Genomic DNA, 24243 nt, shown 5'->3' on the forward strand with positions numbered 1-24243 from the left:
GGCCGTCCCTCTAAACTTTCAGCTCATACAAGGAGAAGACTGATCAGAGATGCAGCCAAGAGGCCCATGATCACTCTGGATGAACTGCAGAGATATACAGCTGAGGTGGGAGACTCTGTCCATAGGACAACAATCAGTCGTATATTGCACAAATCTGGCCTTTATGGAAGAGTGGCAAGAAGAAAGCCATTTCTTCAAGATATCCATAAAAAGTGTTGTTTAAAGTTTGCCACAAGCCACCTGGGAGACACACCAAATATGTTTGGCGTAAAAGCAACACAGCTCATCACCTTGAACACACCATCCCCACTGTCAAACATGGTGGTGGCAGCATCATGGTTTGGGCCTGCTTTTCTTCAGCAGGGACAGGGAAGATGGTTCAAATTGATGGGAAGATGGAGGGAGCCAAATACAGGACCATTCTGGAAGAAAACCTGATGGAGTCTGCAAAAGACCTGAGACTGGGACGGAGATTCGTCTTCCAACAAGACAATGATCCAAAACATAAAGCAAAATCTACAATGGAATGGTTCAAAAATAAACATATCCAGGTGTTAGAATGGCCAAGTCAAAGTCCGGACCTGAATCCAATCGAGAATCTGTGGAAAGAACTGAAAACTGCTGTTCACAAATGCTCTCCATCCAACCTCACTGAGCTCGAGCTGTTTTGCAAGGAGGAATGGGAAAAAAAATTCAGTCTCTCGATGTGCAAAACTGATAGAGACATACCCCAAGCGACTTACAGCTGTAATCGCAGCAAAAGGTGGCGCAACAAAGTATTAATTTAAGGGGGCTGAATAATTTTGCACGCCCAATTTTTCAGTTTTTGATTTGTTAAAAAAGTTTGAAATATCCAATAAATGTCATTCCACTTCATGATTGTGTCCCACTTGTTGTTGATTCTTCACAAAAAAATACAGTTTTATATCTTTATGTTCGAAGCCTGAAATGTGGCAAAAGGTCGCAAATTTCAAGGGGGCCGAATACTTTCGCAAGGCACTGTAGGTGTTACCCTGTTCATATTTTGTTATTTTGGTGTGTATGCATGTGTGTGTGTGTGTGGGTGTGTGTGTAATTATCAGGATTAGTTTGTTTTGATTGTTAGAATTTATTAGGTGTACATAAGGAGCCGCTTATGTCATGTTAGGCGGCTTATTTAAACCACACATATGCTACGGTACAAAACACTGAAATATTCATTACTTTTGATGGTTCAGGCAAGCTGGATCAGATACACAGGGCTAGATGGTATGTGTTTTTTAGTCTAGGCCATATACAGACATATATACTATTTGTGTTTTATGATTTTAACCTTTGTGCTTGTGTGGGACATGGTTTGCTGGAGAAAATGAGATTGTGAGTTTGCTCATATGAGCACCATTAGTTGGGAGTCAGTTTTGCTGATGAAGACATACATGTAGGTACAGGAAATGCCCCCTCATAAATCCCCTGCTACTGTACTGTAGTCTGTGCTGCTGCTTCCACACCGACAACACAGCCGAGGAGAAAGGACAGAGGAGAAGAGTTGATAATGTATAGGGCCATTTGGTCTCTAACCCCGAACGCTCTCACTTCACCTTCTGTTCAATACTACCATTATGCCTTGTGCGCCTGGCCTGGGGCCCACCACTGGAGATGGCGAGATAGAAGAGGTAGAGTGGATGACCTGTGTGATAGAGGGGGGGAGAGATGTCATGCAGTACTGATAGTGAGGGGAGCAGGAGCAACTCATGTGCTAGATAAGAGAAGAGAAGGACACTGCCACCGAACCACTCTCTGTGATGGATACCTTGGGTCTGACTCTCAGGGGAATTATCCTGTTAGCTATTTCTATTGGAGAGAGAGGAAGCGGGTACATAAGTTATTCTGATGGTGTGAAACAGTGGATAGAGGTGACTGTGTGACTGTAATGTCAAGTGATGTCATACACTAATTCAATTTTTTTCATTTTAGTTTTAGAGCGGCTCCTTATGTTCATTATCTGTTGAAATGACACGGATCCAGTCTGGGGTTAAACACTTTCAAGGTACCGGTACGTGACGTCTTCCGACAATATATTCAGACAGTGCAGAGTACAATGAGCATACTGAGTAGCTCTCCATATAAACTATGGGGCAGGTAGGGAAGAATTAACATTAAGGTTTCTTATTTCAGCGTTGAAGTGTACGACACATGATGCTAAATTGGATCTCAGACGGGTGGGTATGTTAACTAAGCAGAGCTGGGGCTCACACTCTGACTCATAGTAATTCAATCAGCTTGCTTGTGTCAGATGTTGGAATTTGTTTGTTTCGCCTGTGCTCTGCTAAGCCGGAGAGGTCCCGCCTGTGAGGGGTTGACAGACTGGGCCCATACAGCAGCGTAAGGAGATGTTGAATACATAAATAAATTATATGGGCCTGTGGGGGAGGGCTCTCAACATTTCTTAGAGGAAGATCCAATGAAGCTCCACCCCCAGCCTAGCCACGTTTACAGAGAGAGAAGGGGGAGGGGAGAGGGGGAGATGGAGAGAGAGACTAAACTAAGAGATATCACAGTGAGAAACCAGGAACTGTATGGCAGAGTAAGGCAGGATAAGCACCACAACACTGAGGGTTTATGTAAAATATGTCTCCAGGAGCTCCAGAGCTTGATCGAGGCTGGCAGGCAAGGCAGGCAGGCAAGGCAGCTCAGCAGGCTACCAGGCAGGACAGCGGGCTGGATGGAGGGAGTGCCTTTCATCACACAGGTACCTGATACAGTGTCAAGAGCTAGAAATGGAGAGAAGTGGAGATGGATCGAGGGAGAGAAGAGGACATTGTGAAGAGGAAAGATAGGGAGAGATAAATAACTATGGTGAATTAAATAATCCATAGTTTTATGAGAGCACACTCTAGAGTCATTCTGGGAAGTGAGTGAGGGGTCCCACTGCGAAAAACTGGTTGAATCAACATTGTTTCAACGTCATTTCAACCCCCCAAAATTATTTTTATGACTTTGAAAAGTCATTTAATTTGCAAAAAGTCATCACCAAAGGGAATTTTCTTTTTCTCACCTAACTTTTAACCTAAATCCAATCACATGGGGAAATGTTTTGTTGATTTCACAACAGACAACTCAACTAAATGTAAATCTAAACTAAATGTTGAACTGACGTTTGCACTCAGTGGGGTGAGTGAGTTTGAGATGCTTCCTGTGGTTTGGAGCTTACTAGGACCTAATGTGTCCTCTCATTGTGTCTTTTCATTGGTAACATGGCAAAGCAGCACAGGTCTCTAACATCAGATCCATCCACTTCATTCAGGAACAGGAACAGCCACTCATCTCTCCTGCTGGTTGAGAGTAATTGAGGACCATGGGCAACAAAACGGAATGTAATTACCCCCCCTGCACAGAGCCTAGGACTGATGTTTCAAAGTCTCTCTCTAAGTGACATTTTCACTTCAGCGGGAGATAAATGCTTGCGACATCATTTGGGTGAAAATTACAGTCGTTAACTTTCATCACTGTCCATCTATTCATTACATTATATATGTTCTGCTGCTGTAGTGTTGTGAAAGAGAGAGAGAAAACAGAGGCAAATGGAATAGCACTAGATTGGTACCACTTTGTTTTTGTTTTTTACATAGAGTTTACAGTGCTTTAAGTGGAATATCATTGGAAACAATGTAGCCACTACTTGATGTGTTACGTACCTGTGTCGAGTGTGTTTCAGTCCGACAATAAATACATAAACTACTCTTGTCCATACAAAATATATATATTTTTTTACACATTTTCAACCACATGATTGACCTCTTCTTCTCATACATTAATCTCTCAGGTGTTTAACACGCAATCAGGTACTCTATACTTTCACAAGTCTATCGACCCCAGTGTTCATCCCGCATAAACCCTACAATGCCAACTGGATGAGTGAAATACTTGTGACCTTTGAACTCCTGTCCTGACCATTGTGTCCTGACTGCAGCTGGAGGTGTCTGTGACAGACCAGAATGGGAAGCTGGTGGAGGGTCCTGTAGCCCTGCTTGTGGACGTCAATGACCAGAATGACAACAGGCCCATCTTCAAAGAGACCCGTTACACTGGGGAGGTGCTGGAGGGCTCACCTACAGGTAGGAGATGCTGCTCTCTCTGATTTTCTATGGCCATGTTGGGTAATATTAATTAGTGCACAATGCTGCCAACATTTTGCAATGGATAAAGAAAACAAGCGTTTCTTATTGGACAAGTTATTGGAGACTCTCCCCATTTCGGGCCGTTTGGTTCCTACTGAAGATAACCCTGGGTCAAGGGAAAGCTAGTATGAAGATGGTGATTGAGTGTCATTATCAACTGTCTACTACCGCCAGCAGTAACCAGTCTTTGACTAGACTATATAGTGTTGTATTAATTGTGGTCTCTGTGAAAGTTGCTGAGGGGACAAAAGAGAGACAGGACAATTTTGGAGTAATTACTTTGTCATATTGATTATTTGTGCTCAGTACTTGAGAGCATAATTGTTCTCAAGTGCTTCTTCAATTTTGAAAGACATACACTAAGACACATTATGAAAAACCCCATGAATGTGTCAGAATAATGCACGTGTTTAGTACACACCTTGGCAAACAATGTGACCATAGAAAGGTGAACATCATCAGTTGAGCTTTTCATTCATTTCCTCCTTTTACGAGGTCAGTGTTGTTGTCTTTTTGTTGTTCAATGAATCACACAGGAAGCAGACCATTTGGAAAGTGGATGAATTCTCCTTTCTCTTCTTTCCACTTCTATGGGCTGCAGAAATTAGAAAGTCAAGAGAGAGAGCAGAGCCCTTTGAGGTCTGAACTCATTCCACCATATCACACACCCTCCCTTACCACACACTGTTCTCTCCCTCAGCTGTCACTCACTGTGTGTGTGTGTGTGTGTGTGTGTGTGTGCGGGTGTGTGTGCATACATATATGTATGTCCGTGTGTATTACTGTGTATGTGTGCACGCATGTGAATTAGTGTGTGTGTTTGTGAGACAGAGAAAAAGACAGTTAGAAAGAGAGAGAATGAGTTTGCACGACACAAAAGGGCACACTCACCAGAACTTCCAGGATTACGACTTCCCTCGAGCGGATCCTTTGTTTGCTCTTCCCAGAGCAATTGAACTTATTCCAGAGGCTGACCCAAATCAATACAGGTGAAGGAGAGGTACTCGAGGCGGTCTTCTGGTCCGATTTAGGAAGCGTGCACACCACCCACCACTCGCGAGAATTCTACTTGCTCATGTCCAATCTCTGGATAACAAAATTGATGAGCTCAAGTTGAGAGTTGCTTTTCAGAGAGACACCAGGGATTGTAACATACTCTGCTTCATGGAAACATGGCCCTCTCTGTTTGACTATTTAAAGCCAGTTGGGTTCTCAGTATATTATTTGCCGACAGGAACAAACATCACTCCGGGAAGCAGAAGGGTGAAGGTATTTGTTTTATGATTAACGACTTATGGTGTAACTGTGATAACATACAGGAACTCAAGTCCTTCTGTTTACCCGACCTAGAATATCTCACAATCAAATGCCGTCCGTACTATCTCCCAAGATAGTTTTCGTCAATAATAGCCACATAGGTCTATATCCCCCCCAAATGTTTCCCCTTAAGCAATGGCTTTTTTCTGGACACTCTTATGTAAAGCCTAGGTCTGTGGAGTGTACGGCTTCAAGTGCTATGGACAGATACTCCGATCTCTACTGTGGAGCTTTGCAGCTCCTTCAGGGTTATCTTTGGCCTCTTTCTTGCCTCTCTGATTAATGCACTCATTGCCTGGTCCCTGAGTTCTGGTGGGCGGCCCTATCATGGCAGATTTCCGTGGTGCCATATTGTTTCCATTTTTTCATAATGGAGTTAATGGTGCTCCGTGGGATGTTCAAAGTTTCTGATATTTTTTTATAACCCAACCCTGTACTTCTCCACAACTTTGTCCCTGACCTGTTTTGAGAGCTCTTTGGTCTTCATGGTGCCGCTTGTTTGGTGGTGCACCTTGCTTAGTGGTGTTGCAGACTCAGGGGCCTTTCAGAACAGGTGTATACATACTGAGATCATGTGACACTTAGATTGCACACAGGTGGATGTGACTTCTGAAGGTATTGGTTACACCAGATCTTATTTAGGGGCTTCATAGCAAAGGGTGTGAATACGTATGCACGGACCACTTTTGTCTGTTTCTCAAACTAGACACTAATGTACTTGTCCTCTTGCTCAGTTGTGCACCGGGGCCTTACACTCCTCTTTCTATTCTGGTTAGAGTCAGTTTGCACTGTTCTGTGAAAGGAGTTGTACACAGTGTTGTATGAGATCTTCAGTTTCTTGGTCATTTCTCACATGGAATAGCCTTCATTACTCAGAACAAAAATAGACAGACGAGTTTCAGAAGAACGGTCTTGTTTCTGGCCATTTTGAGCCTGTAATTGAACCCACAAATGCTGATACTCCAGATACTCAACTAGTCTAAAGAAGGCAAGTTTTATTGCTTCTTTAATCACCATCAACAGTTTTCAGCTGAGCTGACATAATTGTAAAAGGTTTTTTTAATGATCAATTAGTCTTTTAAAATGATAAACTTGGATTAGCTAACACAACGTGTCAGTGGAACACAGGATTGATCAAATCAAATGTATTAATTTATCCCTTCGTACATCAGCTGATATCTCAAAGTGCTGTACAGAAACCCAGCCTAAAACCCCAAACAGCAAGCAATGCAGGTGTTGAAACACATTGGCTAGGAAAAACTCCCTAGAGAGGAACCAGGCTTTGAGGGGTGGCCAGTCCTCTTCTGGCTGTGCCAGGTGGAGATTATAACAGAACATGGCCAAGATGTTCAAATGTTTATAAATGACCAGCATGGTCAAATAGGTCTGGGACAGGTAGCACATCCGGTGAACAGGTCAGGATTCCATAGCCGCAGGCAGAACAGTTTAAACTGGAGCAACAGCACGGCCAGGTGGACTTGGGACAGCAAGGAGTCATCATACCAGGTAGTCCTGAGGCATGGTCCTAAATAGGATGATCGAGCAGCAGTAAAGGCTCTTCGATACTGCACGGTACTGTCTTTCCAAGCTAGTCCGAAGACTTCCAGTTTGGTGTGGCTCCATTTCCGTTCCAATTTTCTTGGAAGCTTGCTTCAGAGCTCGGGTATTTTCTGTTTACCAGGGAGCTAGTTTCTTCTGAGAAATGTTTTTAGTTTGATGGTTACTGATAATGGGCCTCTGTGCTCCTATATAGATATTACATTTAAAAAACGTCCGTTTTCAGCTACAATAGTCATTTACATTATTAACCATGTCTACATTGTATTTCTGATCAATTTAATGTTATTTTAAAGGACAAAAAATGTGCTTTACTTTCAAAAGCAAGGACATTTCTAAGTGTCCACAAACTTTTGAAATGTAGGTTATGTATATACGTATCTCCTTAATTCATTCCTTACTTAGTTGTACGTGTATCTTGGGTATATGTTGTGAAAATGGTAGATATTACTTGTTCCATATTACTGCACTGTCGGAGCTAGAAGCACAAGCATTTTGCTACACCCGCAATAACATCTTCTGAACAGTGTATGTGACCAATACAATTTGATTTGATTTGAGATGATATCCAGTCCTACCTCTGTAAAGAGCTGACTTGTGCTCTTATCATTAGCACACAAATAGGGATGGGCACAGCCATTTGAATGGACGTTGGTATTCGAATACATTGCGAAAGTATTCATTTTTTTTCGGTAGCGCAGCAAAACAGCCTCTGGGTATCTTAGCTAGCTTCTTTACATTGATTTGATACTGTAAAGACCGGCACTGCCAGATGGGATGATAGATAACTTATGACTTTTACAAGTTTGGCTAAATAACGCGATTCAGTGGCTACTTTTTCTCTCTCTCCCTCAGGTGTCACACACACTGCTGGCCCCTGCCCAAGTTGCTTAATGTGAAACCTGTGTGACTCAGGAGAGACATGTGCGGCAGCTGTTAAGTAGGCTGCGCAGTAAGCAAGTGTCCAAGTTTAAACAGTTACAAAAAACATCAGAACTCTCTCCGGAAATCTGCAAAATTCTTATGATATTATTTGCATAGTGACAGTTTCATATGCCTATCCCTACACACAAACAAATATACTGTACATACCACTACATCTCCAAAAGCAGAAGATGTGGGAGGAAAGTCAGTAGGCAAAGAGAGAAATGAATCCCACAGTCAGTAGAGTACCAGTGTTATTCCCCATGGTGACAATAGTCTTCAACTGCACAGTTTGGCTGTATGGATACATACAGCTTGGCTAATGAAGGCATAATGATGTGCAAACTATCATTGGGGTAATAAAACAGTAGGCACAGAGCTCTTGGTTGCACACTGAACTAATATCAACAACCAAAGCAGGTTTTTCTAATAGCCAAAGGTCCAAATTATTGAATTACTTTAGATATCCCTGTAGCTCTTAGTAAAGTTATGGTTTAAAGCCTTGCAGTGAATTGGGTGGGATTCAGGAATATGACAGATACCCAGCGGGCTAGGTTTTTATTGGGATATGGAGGTTCAGGCCAAAATACAGATGAATCATCCTAGTTAAAAGTGAATCTTTTTACTGAGACAAGTTAAGGCTTTGCAAATTCCGCTGCATTAACATTTCAGAACTACACTACATGAAAAGTATGTGGACACCTGTTTGTTGAACATCTCATTCCAAAATAATGGGCATTAATATTGAGTTGGTCCCCCCTTGCTGCTATAACAGCCTCCACTCTTCTGGGAATGCTGTCCACTTTGTTGGAATATTGTTGCTGGGACTTGTTTCCATTCAGCCTCAAGAGCATTAGTGAGGTTGGGTACTGATGTTGGGCAATTAGGCCTGGCTCGCAGTCGGCATTCCAATTCATCCCAAAGGTGTTTGATGGGATTGAGGTCAGGGCTCTGTGCCAGCCGGTCAAGTTCTTCCACACGATCTTGACAAACCATTTCTGTATGGACCTCGCTTTGTTGCCACAATGTTGCCTCATTCTCTTGACACAATGTTGGAAGCACAGAATCATCTAGAATGTTATTGTATGCTGTAGTGTTAAATTTCCCTTCACTGGAACGAAGGGTCCTAGCCCAAACCATTATTACTCCACTCAAAACTTTAAAGCTGGCACTGTGCATTCGGGTAGGTAGCTTTTTCATGGCATTCGTCCGTCGGTCTGCCAGATTGTGGCCCGATTCATCACTCCAGAGATCGCGTTTCCAGTACTCCGGAGTCCAATGGCGGAAATGTGACGAATAAGACTTGTTAGAAAGATGTCATCCTAAAATGATGCCACGTTGAAAGTCACTGACCTCTTCAATAACATCCATTCTACTGCCAATGTTTGTCTATGGAGATTGCATGGCTGTGTTTCTCGATTTTATATACCTGTCAGCAACGGGTGTGACTAAAATAGCCGAATCAACTCATTTGAAAGTGTGTCCACATACTTTTGGCTATGTTGTGTAGTTTCCTGCCTAGTTTGGATTTGATTTAATCTAGAAAGTAGAATCAGGTCCTCCGAGTGACTCGCTTTACTAAGATTGAAGCTGATTTGTTTTATTTGCTATGATATGTTTCAAAAACGCTGTGGTCTTGATTTAATTTCACTATATTTTCATAACATCTCTTTGGCGCAGTTGCCATGCTAAATCAAATTGAGATGAGGGATCTGACTGATGATGTACAGAGGAGACAATTAAATCCTGCTCTCATTTCACTTCTACAGTGCTCAGGGTTGTTGGAAGCGGGTTGTGGGGGGGCAGATGGGATACATTTTCAGTCAATCACACACAGTGCCAGTAGAATGTAATGAGATGAATTTAGTGCACTTTGCCCCTGCTCCTGAGAGGTGGCACCAGGCAAGGTGTACAGTAGTTATTTAGCTAGGTGTCTATGTGGACAGGGGTGGGTGTGAGATGAGGTTAATGGGATCAGTCTCATAATTATGCCCCTGCCAATACCATCCTAATCAGGACCCAACCCCTCAGCCTCACACTCAACATGCCCCCATGTCACTCAGCAAATGACCACTGACTCCAGCATCATTAATCACAGAGGTGGACAGGTCCTAGATGCGTCCTGGACCTCTGGCCTGTCCTGTCATTAATATGGACTTCCCAGGAGGAGGGGTCCAATCAGAGACCTCACAACCCTACTGCTGGCCTCAAACATGCTCCCCAGGGTTAACCCTTACTCTCCCATACCATTACTGTAACACACAACCTGTAGAGGAGTTGATTTGTTTGTGTGATTTCAACATTGTGTGAGCAGCAAGCATGTGTTTGTGTGCTTTCCAAAATCAAAATACTGTAGTATACTGTAGAATATTACACTACACATGTGGTAGTGTGGTACTTACTATAGAAGTTAGTAGTATAGTGTAGAATACTATAGTAAATATTACATTATCCCCCCAAAAACACTGTAGTAAATACTACAAAAATGTCTGCAAAAACACTACAGTTAATAAATAATAAACTAGATTATAAACTGGGTGGTTTGAGCCCTGAATACTGATTGGCTGACAGATGTGGTATATCAGACAAATACCACGGGTATGACAAAACATTTATTTTTACTGCTCTAATTACTGTACATTGGTTACCAGTTTATAATAGCAATAAGGCACCTCGGGGGTTTGTGATATATGGCCAATATGCCACTGCTAAGGGCTGTATCCAAAAACACTACAGTACATTCTACAGTATACTACAGTCCGCACAAAACACTACAGTAAAAACTACAGTATACTACAATCTGAAAAACAATACATGAATTACTATTGAATATACTACAGGTTTTTTTCTACAGTTTTTATATTATCGTTAACTTTTATTGCTGCAGTATATATACTACAGTGAATACTAACACCTGAGTGAATACTGTAGTATTTAGGCCTTCTATAGTATTATTTCATGTGGGTTGCCTTATTTTAATTACCTCACTCTTTACCCTACATATGTTCTGCAATATTCCACACCATATTTCTTCAATAATAACTTAACCATACCACATTATACTTAGTATAGTTGCCCCCAAACAAACCCTCTAAACTACCATGGAAATTATGGAAATTGTGTTTGTGTGGAGTGTGTGCTTTACTGTAGTATGTTATAATACAGTATGGTGATGTGTGATGTGTTTGTCTCTGTTGTGGGGGCCAGCAGGCAACAGGGGAGGCTGCGGGGGACAATGTCTCACTGCTCCTGACATTTCTGTGCAAACTGATAACTGAGCAACCCCAAGCCCAGCTCTCCTGGCAAGCCTTTCTCCCCTTCTGTTTACTTACCCACACTCCTTTTCAGTTCCTTTTTTACTTTCTCTCTTACTCCTCTCACTGCCATGCATGCCCCAAGGTTGTTTGTACATTTCGACATGCACTCTCGTTTGCTTTTTTTTTTTACTCTCTCAATTTCTCGTATTCCCCAAGCACCCCATCTTTTTTGACAGCCTTGGAATAGTTGGTCTGCCTTGCTACAGTTCATGAAAACATTTACAGTACATTTAAGGTATCTGTGTGGAATAAAAGGCATGCCTCTATTTCGCCATTTGTGTTGGGGGTGGCTGTTTTTCTATATCTGCCCTTAGTGCTCAGGCCATGTTTGATTTGTCAGCTAAGTATTTAAACAAATCCTTCATGAAATTGAACATGAGGAATAAATAAAACATATTCCAGATAACCGAGTTTGTGCGAGTTTTACCATCAAATGTGTGTCTCTATCATAAGTAATTAGGGCCTAGGCTCCAGCTGAGAGAGTGGATGTGCCTCTGCATTCCTCTACGCAGTCCGACTCTGCTTTGCTCTCGGCTCAGTTTCCCAAAAACATCTTAAGGCTAAGTTCATCGTAAGAACCTTCCTAGGAGCATCGTTAAATCTCCAAGCTGTTTCCCAAAACCATTGGTACTAAAGTTGCAATTGAAAATGCTTCTTATTTACTGACTGCCTCAGACCACTCGTAGAACAGACATGTGCGTTGTCAGACCATTTTTTGCCCTTCCGTGTCACTTTATAAACAGAAGATCTCTGCTAAAAAATAGAATCGAGATGTTTGTCTCTCTGACATCCAATAACTTCAGAACACAGTTGACTAGAAATACAAAGTTGCTAATGTCTGCAATTGTTAGGCTACAAACTACGGATGATTCAAATGAAAACTGAGATTATTTTATTAAAATATAGTAGGCTACAAGTTTCTCCCATTCTTCTCTGTAGATCCTCTCAACGTCTGTCAGATTGGATGGGGAGCATCACTGCACAGCTCTAGGAAGAGTATAGGTGGTTCCAAACTTCTTCCATTTAAGAATGATGGAAGCCACTGTTTTATTTGGGACCTTCAATGCTGCAGAAATGTTTTAGTACCTTTCCCCTGATCTGTGCCTCAACATAATCCTGTCTGAGCACTACGGACAATTTATTTGACCTCATGGCTTGGTTTTCGCTCTGACATGCACTGTAACCTGGGGGACCTTAAACAGACATGTGTGCCTACCCAAATAGTGTCTAATACATTTAATATTACCACAGGTAGACTCCAATTAAGTTGTAGAAAGGATCATCTCAAGGATGATCAATGGAAACAGGAGTCTCAGAGCAAAGGGTCTTAATACTTGTGAATAAGTTTTGTAATAAATTTGCAAACATTTCAAAAAACTGTTTTAGCTTTGTCATTATGGGGTATTGTGTGTAGATTGATGAGGATGGTTATTGATTTAATCAAGTTTAGAAAAAGGCTGTAACGTAACAAAATGTGGAATAAGTCAAGGGGTCTGAATACTTTCTGAATGCACTGTATATGAAGATTATATACAAATGGCGTAACATGCACAGGTTGACACGGGAACAGGACTCCGTCAGGAATGGGAGTGAAGTTCTAGAATCAAGTTCTGGACAGGACGGGACAGAGTCGACAGTTCAAAGGAACGTGCAGTATAGGAATATTATACTTTTTTAATTAAAAAAAACAAACCATGTGTAGGCCTAATATAGTTTACTTTACATTTATCCATATACAGTAATAGACCATCTTTGGCGCTGAGCAGCAGCCAAACGGAGCAGTTGCTATGGCTGCCATATATACAGTGATTGATGACGGCTAGTTAAATGCAGAGCGGGGGACAGACAGACAAGCTAACAGAGGATGTTATTTCTGAGATTAAAAATGAGCACGGGATGGGACTGATTTATATCAGGATGGGACAGGAAAGTTCCCAGGATATAAAACTGTTGGAGGATCAAGATAGTACAGGAAAAAAAATTGACAAGACAGGAATACATTTTCACTCGTGTCAACTTCAAATGTGCAGTTTGAACTACTACAGGAAGGGATGTTGCAGGCTAGCTCAGTGCTGCCTCCTCTCAATGGTAACTCAAGTTGAAGTCCATCCAGGGTACTGCAGGCTGCCATTAGCAAATACATTTGTTACAACTTCTGCGTGCAATTGTTTTGATGAAAAGACATACATCTGGTCTATTAGAAGTAATTATTCTTCCAGTACCACAGTTGGCCTTGAACTTCCATGGCTTCAATGAGTGTGGTCAGTCATTCTCCCCTGACACACAAACACACTCACTAACACTGTCACGGTGTGCACTACTGCTGGAGAAGTCAGGTGCAAGAGAGCAGAGCGTTGTGATCAGGCTCACACTTTATTAAGGCAGAGGCAAATAAACCAGACAGACGCCACTGCATCAAAACCTCCAACCAAAGGTAAAAGTGCTATGCGCGTGTTACAAATCCCTTTTGGCCCAACAGTCTAGTTGTGACAAAGTAAAAGTGAGAACGAAATAACCACGACAACTGAAATCTACCGTCAAACTCAAGGTTTATTTGTAAACACACGGTAATGGGTGGGGGGAGCAGGAAAAGGGGCTGAGCTGGACCCAAGGAAAGAAACAATAAGTATTCAAAAACATCCCTAAGATGGACTAGCCTACTTTAACAACAGCTAACTAACTAACCAAAAATACAGTGGGTGATCCGCCCAGTTCTAACTAGTGTTTAAAAAGTTTACCTAAGGGTAGTATATGCCCATGGGCGACTAGTCTTGGTTTCCCCTTTTCCCACAAGCAAACAAACACCATAACCAAAAACAATACTCACAGGTGATGACAAAGTGCTATGGAGGTGCTCAAACAAACAAGAGGTTAATACACAAAGCGAGAGTGAACCACAGAGACCTACAGACATGGCATTTACAGAGAGATTGAGCTCTAGAGCAAACAACTGATGGGGTTTTTAAACCAAGGGAAAGGAACTGTGATTGGGTAGGAAACAGGAGGAGGTGTGTCTTCTGATTGATGATTGGATTGGTGACTGATTGGGGAGTGATGATTTTCACCTGTGAGGGGAGAAGGAGAGAAAACAACACAGGATACATACACACACACAGGATACCTGTATCCGTAACAGTGCGAAACAGTTTACAGAAATTGAGCAAATGTGTACAATTAACATCCCTAGTGAAAAGCCACGGAAATAACGGGAAAAATCCCAGCCTGATGCATACACACGAACATGTAACAAAAACAATTTCACACAAAGACATGGAGGGGAACAGAGGAATAAATACATGCAGTGTGATTAGGGAATGAAAACCAGGTGTGCAGGGAACAAGACAAAACAAATGGAAAAATGGAGCGGCGATGGCTAGAAAGCCGAACAAGGAGAGGAGCCGACTTCGGCGGAAGTCGTGATATACCACGATGGTCAGGGCAAAGCGCTTGTGTACTCTTTTGCACGATCCACTAACATTGCATCAGCTAACATCATAATATAATAATATTATTATAATATAATCAATATAATAATAATATTGATAATAATACATAATAGTATATGCCATTTAGTAGATGCTTTTATCCAATGCAGCTTACAGTTATGGGTGCATACATTTTGCGTATGGATGGCCCTGGTAATAAAAGCAACAACCCTGGTGGTGCAAGCGCCATGCTCTACCAGCTGAGCCATACAGGACCATGACATGACATGCCATCCACTACTAACCATTCAATGACACTCAAATCCATTAGCACTATCCCAGTATCTAATGACCTCACATGTGAGAACACGCTAAAGTGTCCAATGATGCTCTATTTAATGTACCCTTGTCCAGACTTGCTGAACTGATCAACCTACTGCAGCCTATTCTACCTCCTCCCATGTAGTTCACCGTCTGACAGGAGACATTTCTGCGTTTCCCACTTGTCACAACTGAAAACGAAGCGGCAGAGTTGAGAGACTACCGGGGTGTTGGGTCATCAGGTTCAGAAAATAAAAGGAGAACAAAATCAATACCTAATTGCCAAGACAGGGCCCCGTGGAGGGCTAGGGAGGCCAGAGCCCAGATTGATCCGGGAGAGAAAATTATTGGGCTAAGGGTGACGCTAATGCTGGCAGGTAATTTGTAGCATAATGGCACCTTGTCTGTACCATTAGGAATTCCTCACATAGCCGTCTGGGTCTCTCACAGCACAGACCCACTACTGCTCATAGCTTGGGGAGCCTTTCACACAATGTCTCATTATCTGTTCTTCAAGCCAAGCAGCTGCCCAGCAAATTTATGTTGGTGGGATCTGTGGAGCCCAGTGTGTTTAGGACTGTCCTCTCGTGCAGCAATTATCTCTGTTGTTGATTGAGTAAAGTGGTTACTCAATATACTGATGGCTGGACACTCTTATGGACATTGTATGGACAATTATTGTACTTGGTTTAAATGTTTTAGTTAGAGTGGTTATGGGATACTTACTTGAGACACATCACATGACAGTCCTACTTCCTCATTGAGACGGGAGACTCCTGGAACAGGTGCTGCAGGCGTCCTGGTGTGTATCGTGGTGTAGCCAACTGTCTCTCAGGGGTAGACGGTGAAAAGTCTGTCTCCCCTCTAGAGAAACTATAAACACTCCCTCATTGTTTAGTCATTCATTTATATACTTTTATCCGCAAAAGACTACAATTAAATCTGTCTGGAGCGATCATAAGTGAGCTTTCTTCTTTTGAATTACCATAAGGAGCAATATGCATGACTCCTCTGTGGAAGAAATAGCTCTCAAAAATGCTTTATTCTCAGTGCGATTTGATCTGAATATATGCGAATATGCCTTTATTCCAATACATTTCAGTGGTTTGGGGTAAATTAAACCACTCTTTTTGCGGTTGATGTGGTGGCTCTTAGTTCATCTCTGAACTAAATTGCATCATTCTGGGCCCATCCCTCCCTAAATTGCATCATTCAAGGCCCATCCCTCCCTCCCTCTCCCCGTCTCTGTTCGTCATGCCTGAGTGCTATGCAGATCAGAGCTCTCTCCCAGACTTCCATGGACAATCAAGCAGTACTGTGGGATGTGAGGTGCGGCTGTGGCTGCCACTGTGGTCTCCCTGGTGGCAGATCCACGACATGAACGCTGCTAATCTATTAAAGAGTTTCTATTCTCCTTCTGTAACTCTACACTGTCCCACATCAACTGGGGCTTGATTATCTGTCCCCCTCTCTGAGAGACGAGGGGACGAGGGGACCCTGCTGACTCACACAGCCCCACTTAGAGAGACAAGACAAACCAATCTCTCCCCCATCTTCTCTCCCCTGCCTCAATCTGCCTCTGCTCCAACGGCCTGGGAATTTTAAGAGCCTGCACTCTTTCCAGTTCTCCAATTTAGTTTATCTGCCCTCATTGTTTCACATAAGTGTTCGCGGACAAGATAACCCCGTTAGAACTGGCCCACGTCCCCTGGTGGGACTTTTAAAAGGTTTATATTGAAGGCAAGAGAGTCAGAAAAGTTTTTTATGGAGATAGCATTTAAAAAGATCATGACATGTTTTGTTCAATTTAAATCAATGCTAGTCTAATCTTTGGGTCCTGGGCTAATAAAGAGGGAGCTATAACTGGGATCCCTGAGCCTGCTGATAGCTGTGGTTTAACTTCAGCTTCTTAGTTTGTTTACATCTGGGAGGTTTAGTATTCATGATGCCTTGCATACCCAAGGCTGTTTAAAACTTGCTGATATCGAGCCTTTGATGGTCTCTCTCTCTCTCTCGCTCTCGCTCTCTACGTAAATAGATAAAACATCAAGAACTGATTTGGAGTTCACCTACATAAAGTCCTAAGTACAGTTGTTGCTGTCAGGTTTAGGTGGTCTGGTGCTGTTTTAGCTATGTCTTCATGTTTGATACTCAGTTAGGATGTTTAGTGGGTAATTCATGCAGCAGATGAGGGAATGTTAAATCAAACAACAGGCTGTATTTATAGAAATTAACATTTACCCAGGACATGTCTTATTACCACAGCGTATTTTAGTAGATTGAATCTGGAGTGTATCCTTATACAAGGGCCAGGCTGCTTTTCTTCGAAAGTGTTGAGTTGAGTCCTTGGACATTCGGTCTTATGTCTGTGTGTGTCAGACCTTTGACTGTGACCACAGAGACTGTGAAAGGAATAACTCTGATAGACTGAAAGCTTGAACCCCCCCACCCCCCCTCCTTATTTCCCTTTTCACATTAAAAGTTTAAAACTATAACCTTTCTTTGCTCAAGTTATTGACTGTGTATTGAAAACATTTCCATGGGACAAACTTAAAGTAGGTGTTTACTCAGACCTTCCATCTAGCACTAATTACATTACCTGTTCCTGTGTTTTTGAAATTACAGTGGCCGGGAGTGCTTGTACAGAGAGACCTACAGTACATGGACATCAAAATCTCAAACCGGTGTTCTCTCTCCACTCGTTGTGTCCTGCGCTGTGCTCTGTCTTTGTCAGAGGCATGTTCCAGTTTGCTGAGATACGAAGAGCTCCATGGCTCAGCTGCCACAGGGAACTAGTACAGTTTTGCTCCAGGGTATGAACTCTTTGATTGAGTATCGATTGGGGATTGTCAGACGAGCGGCCTGGACGTGGCCTGTACATTGAGCTCTGCCGTGTTCCCTATACTGTTATCAACTCTGTGGCTTTTACACTGAAACAAAGAGCTAATTACATTACAGAGTATCACAGGGTCACAGAGGTGGCAGAGGTAGTTCAGGTAGTTCTGAGACAAGACATAGCTCCCAGAGGCGATGAGCCATGCAGATGATATGGGTGCTGTTTAAGTCAATCTAACATTGCATCAAACCATCAGGAGAGTAACTGTGAACCATATTATTATTTTATTTTGTGCATTAGATCCACATAGTAAATACCATGTGTACGCCCTCTCGGAGGACTGTGGGCTGGTCTTGCATGGTTGAGGGGTATCTTGAATGGTTGGTGGCCTGGCAGTTGGTAGCGTTGGGCCGGTGGTCTAGAGGTTGTTGGTTCGGGTCCCCTATTCAACTGGGTGGGGGATCTGTCGATGTACCCTTGGGCAGGGCGCTTGACCATCGTTGCTCCTGTGGGTCGCTCTGGATGGGAGCGCCTGCTAGATGACTGGTATGTAATGTCAATGTTTGATTGGATTCACTGCAGGTGGATTGTATGTTTCCTCAAGGAGAAAGCCTCCATTTCAATGTCAAAGATAATAAAACAAAAACACTAATACTACAGTATTGTCCCCAAAAACACTACAGTAAATACTACAGTATACTACAGTCCGCAAAAACAGTACAGTGAATACTATAGTATTTCTACCATAGTATACATTATAGTATTTTTTATGTGGGAAGCTGTCTTGTATAAACTTCCGCCATACCTTACCTCATTACTAACCTTCAGACATGTAAGTTACCAGACCCGGCCGGACTCAGGGATGGCTAACCCTGGAGATCCCTTCACCGAGTTAGCTAAATCTGCTTTTAGTTTTTCTTGTGCCTCTCATGTGGAATGATCTCCAAAAGTCCTTAAAGTTTGTGAAGTTGGTGCCTCTACGGCAATTCAGGCAGATGTTAGAAGGCCTTTTTTTTTACAGAAGAATGTGTTTGTTTCATATGATTGTGTTTTGCTTTCCCTGTATTGTGTAGTTGATGGGTATATAGATCCAGTATTTAACATGTATTTGTTGTTTATTGATATTTTCATGCAGGGCTCGTCTGCAAAAGAGACCATGGTCTCAGCATGACTGCCTGCTAAAATAAAGGTTAAATAAAAAATATATTTATCTTTAAGTATGGAATTGGTAGTACAATAGGTCATGCTGCTTACTTTTGAGTCAGGAAATTGAAGAAACAAATCAATAGGAAAACAGAGATTAACTTTTCTGGAGTTGAAGGCTGGCTCGGGGGGGGGGTTAGAGTGGTCCTGAGAAATCAGGTGGGAGCGAAGGTTCAAAATCCATATTCAGATCCCTACCTACACTGTAAAACCAAAACAACTTAAAGAGACGCATGGGTAGCCTAAATGGTATTATGGGGTTGGTCAAGTGAAAGCCAGGGAAGCACATTATTTAAATATGTTTCCATGTTTTTGCTTTATTCATTTCCATTTTCTTTTTGACAGCTTGAAAAATGGTTTTCACCAAAACAAAACACTAAAACACTTGCAAGTTTGACTAAAATGGAATGCTGTCAGGATCATATTAACCTAAAGTTTTTGAATAAATTGCTTTTTCCTCTGTAATTTGTCAAGCGCACCCGTTTGTTATGTCGCATGGGGAAACACCAAGCACAGAATTTCATTTACAGAAAAAGCAAAATAACCACTTAATTACTTTTCTGTTTTTTGGTCAATCTGTGTTTAGGTTGGGTTGTTATTAGCAGTGCATCTTAAGTTTATGCTTTTGGAAAACAGACCTTCATACATTGATGACACAGATTTGTGATGATTTATGATGTGGCTTTTAATGCAGCTAGTACACAACATGACCAAAAGTATGTGGACACCTGCTCATCAAACATCTCATTCCAAAATCATGGGCATTAATATAGAGTCGGTCCCCCCCTTTGCTGCTATAACAGCCGGGCACTAATGTTGGACAATTAGGCCTGGTTTGCAGTCGGCAATCCAATTCATCCCAAAAGTGTTCGATGGGGTTGAGGTCAGGGCTCCGTGCAGGCCAGTTGTTCTTCCACACCGATCTGTATGGACCTTGCTATGTGCACAGGGCCATTGTTATACTAAAACATGAAAGGGCCCCAAACTATTGCCACGAAGTTGGAATCACAGAATCATCTAGAATGTCATTGTATGCTGTAGCGTTAATATTTCCCTTCGCTGGAACTAAGGGGACTAGCCCTAACCATGAAGAAGATCCCCAGACCATTGTTCCTCCTCCACCAAACTTTACAGTTGGGACTATGGTGGCGTTCTCCTGGCATCCGCCAAACGCAGATACGTCCGTCGGACTGCCAGATGGTGAAGTGTTATTAATCTCTCCAGAGAACGCATTTCCACTGCTCCAGAGTCCAATGGCGGCAAGCTTTACACCACTCCAGTCGACGCTTGGCATTGCGCATGGTGATCTTAGGCTTGTGTGAGGCTGCTCGGCTATGGAAACCCATTTCATGAATATCCAGACGAACAGTTATTGTGCTGTCATTGCTTCCAGAGGCAGTTTGGAACACGGTAGTGGGTGTTTCAACCGAGGATAGATTATATTTACACGCTACGTGCTTCAGCACTTGGATGTCCCTTTCTGTGAGCTTGTGTGGCCTACCACTTTGCGGCTGAGCCGTTGTTGCTCCTAGACATTTCCACTTCACAACAACAGCACTTGTAGTTGACCGGGGTAGCTCTAGCATGGCAGAAATCTGACAAACTGACTTGTTGGAAAGTTGGCATCCTATGATGATGCCAAGTTGAAAGTCACTGAGCTCTTCAGTGCTACTGCAAATGTTTGTCTATGGAGATTGCATGGCTGGTCGTCTTGTTATATATATTTAAAAATATACATATTTTACCCCTTTTTTCTCCCCAATTTCGTGGTATCCAATTGGTAGTAGTTACAGTCTTGTCTCATCTCTGCAACTCCCGTACGGACTCGAGAGAGGCGAAGGACTAGAGCCATGCGTCCTCCGAAACACAACCCAACCCAGCCGCACTGCTTCTTGACACAACGCACATCCAACCCGGAAGCCAGCCGCACCAATGTGTTGGAGGAAACACTGTACAACTGGCGACCTGGTCAGCGTGCACTGCGCCCGGCCCACCACAGGAGTCACTAGTGCGCGATGAGACAAGGATATCGCTGCTGGCCAAACCCTCCCTAACCCGGACGACCCTCGGCCAATTGTGCGTTGCCCCATGGACCTCCCGGTCGCGGCCGGCTGAGACAGAGACTGGGGTCGAACCCACAATCTCTGGTGGCACAATCTCACAGTGCCTTAGACCACTGCGCCACCCGGGAGGCCCTGTCTTGTTTTATATTAATCCTATTTCTATGTTTGCAATCTACAACCTACTGCATCTACATTATCTCTGGTATTTTAACTGAATGTTTTAGATAAGATATCACAAGCCATTCCATGTGCAAGACGATATCAGCAAGTCATCCGTGATAGGGCCTCCCGGGTGGCGCCCCCCTTTCGGAAAAGCTGACCACGACTCCATTTTGCTGATCCCTGCCTACAGGCAGAAACTAAAACAAGAGGCTCCCACGCTGAGGTCTGTCCAACGCTGGTCAGACCAAGCTGACTCCACACTCCAAGACTGCTTCCATCACGTGGACTGGGACATGTTTCGTATTGCGTCAGATAAAAATATTGACGAATACGCTGATTCGGTGTGCGAGTTCATTAGAACGTGCGTCGAAGATGTCGTTCCCATAGCAACGATAAAAACATTCCCTAACCAGAAACCGTGGATTGATGGCAGCATTCGCGTGAAACTGAAAGCGCGAACCACTGCTTTTAATCAGGGCAAGGTGTCTGGTAACATGTCCGAATATAAACAATGCAGCTATTCCTCCGCAAGGCTATTAAACAAGCTAAGCGTCAGTACAGAGACAAAGTGGAATCTCAATTCAATGGCTCAGACACAAGAGGCATGTGGCAGGGTCTACAGTCAATCACGGACTACAAGAAGAAACCCAGCCCAGTCACGGACCAGGATGTCTTGCTCCCAGGCAGACTAAATAACTTTTTGCCCGCTTTGAGGACAATACAGTGCCACTGACACAGCCTGCAACGAAAACATGCGGTCTCTCCTTCACTGCAGCCGAGGTGAGTAAGACATTTAAACGTGTTAACCCTCGCAAGGCTGCAGGCCCAGACGGCATCCCCAGCCGCGCCCTCAGAGCATGCGCAGACCAGCTGGCCGGTGTGTTTACGGACATATTCAATCAATCCCTATACCAGTCTGCTGTTCCCACATGCTTCAAGAGGGCCACCATTGTTCCTGTTCCCAAGAAAGCTAAGGTAACTGAGCTAAACGACTACCGCCCCGTAGCACTCACTTCCGTCATCATGAAGTGCTTTGAGAGACTAGTCAAGGACCATATCACCATATCACCTCCACCCTACCTGACACCCTAGACCCACTCCAATTTGCTTACCGCCCAAATAGGTCCACAGACGATGCAATCTCAACCACACTGCACACTGCCCTAACCCACCTGGATAAGAGGAATACCTATGTGAGAATGCTGTTCATCGACTACAGCTCGGCATTTAACACCATAGTGCCCTCCAAGCTCGTCATCAAGCTCGAGACCCTGGGTCTCGACCCCGCCCTGTGCAACTGGGTACTGGACTTCCTGACGGGCCGCCCCCAAGGTGAGGGTAGGCAACAACATCTCCTCCCCGCTGATCCTCAACACGGGGGCCCCACAAGGGTGCGTTCTGAGCCCTCTCCTGTACTCCCTGTTCACCCACGACTGCATGGCCACGCACGCCTCCAACTCAATCATCAAGTTTGCGGACGACACAACAGTGGTAGGCTTGATTACCAACAACAATGACGAGACGGCCTACAGGGAGGAGGTGAGGGCCCTCGGAGTGTGGTGTCAGGAAAATAACCTCACACTCAACGTCAACAAAACTAAGGAGATGATTGTGGACTTCAGGAAACAGCAGAGGGAACACCCCCCTATCCACATCGATGGAACAGTAGTGGAGAGGGTAGCAAGTTTTAAGTTCCTCGGCATACACATCACAGACAAACTGAATTGGTCCACTCACACTGACAGCGTTGTGAAGAAGGTGCAGCAGCGCCTCTTCAACCTCAGGAGGCTGAAGAAATTCGGCTTGTCACCAAAAGCACTCACAAACTTCTACAGATGCACAATCGAGAGCATCCTGGCGGGCTGTATCACCGCCTGGTACGGCAACTGCTCCGCCCTCAACCGTAAGTCTCTCCAGAAGGTAGTGAGGTCTGCACAACGCATCACCGGGGGCAAACTACCTGCCCTCCAGGACACCTACACCACCTAATGTTACAGGAAGGCCATAAAGATCATCAAGGACATCAACCACCCGAACCACTGCCTGTTCACCCCGCTATCATCCAGAAGGCGAGGTCAGTACAGGTGCATCAAAGCTGGGACCGAGAGACTGAAAAACAGCTTCTATCTCAAGGCCATCAGACTGTTAAACAGCCACCACTAACATTGAGTGGCTGCTGCCAACACACTGTCATTGACACTGACCCAACTCCAGCCACTTTAATAATGGGAATTGATGGGAAATTATGTAAATATATCACTAGCCACTTTAAACAATGCTACCTTATATAATGTTACTTACCCTACATTATTCATCTCATATGCATACGTATATACTGTACTCTACATCATCGACTGCATCCTTATGTAATACATGTATCACTTGCCACTTTAACTATGCCACTTTGTTTACTTTGTCTACATACTCATCTCATATGTATATACTGTACTCGATACCATCTACTGTATGCTGCCCTGTACCATCACTCATTCATATATCCTTATGTACATATTCTTTATCCCCTTACACTGTGTATAAGACAGTAGTTTTGGAATTGTTAGTTAGATTACTTGTTGGTTATCACTGCATTGTCGGAACTAGAAGCACAAGCATTTCGCTACACTCGCATTAACATCTGCTAACCATGTGTATGTGACAAATAAAACTTGATTTGATTTGATTTGAGCCTTATAGAGTGCAAACTTGCACTCAAGACATCAACCAACAGCTATGTGTCTGCCTCTTTGAAAAAACACTTTTTGTGTTTCAGTGCACTTTCAGCGTTTATTGTGGAGGCTCATTGATTCAGGGACGCTCTTCATTAAACTTTCTGACCCATATTTCTCCACTCACCACAAAGTACTACTGATGCATCCTCATGGCCCTCACTTACTGTTCAACTCTGAACTTTGACTTTTCCTCCCCGAGCCTCGTGAAAAGAGCTGAATAATGCATGTGAAA

At 43.3% G+C, this 24243-nt stretch overlaps 1 protein-coding gene across 1 annotated transcript in view; it reads left to right on the forward strand.

The window, feature by feature from the left end:
• LOC118401299 (cadherin-13-like) overlaps positions 1 to 24243 on the forward strand; it is a 636121-nt gene that overhangs the window by 333727 nt on the left and 278151 nt on the right. Inside the window, exon 6 of the mRNA XM_035798686.2 lies at positions 3950 to 4094. Coding sequence (XP_035654579.1) covers positions 3950 to 4094 — 145 coding nt within the window. The remainder of the gene's footprint in view (positions 1 to 3949; positions 4095 to 24243) is intronic.

The sequence above is a fragment of the Oncorhynchus keta genome, chromosome 22, assembly GCF_023373465.1.
Source record: "Oncorhynchus keta strain PuntledgeMale-10-30-2019 chromosome 22, Oket_V2, whole genome shotgun sequence".
In the NCBI taxonomy this organism is placed as follows: domain Eukaryota; kingdom Metazoa; phylum Chordata; class Actinopteri; order Salmoniformes; family Salmonidae; genus Oncorhynchus; species Oncorhynchus keta.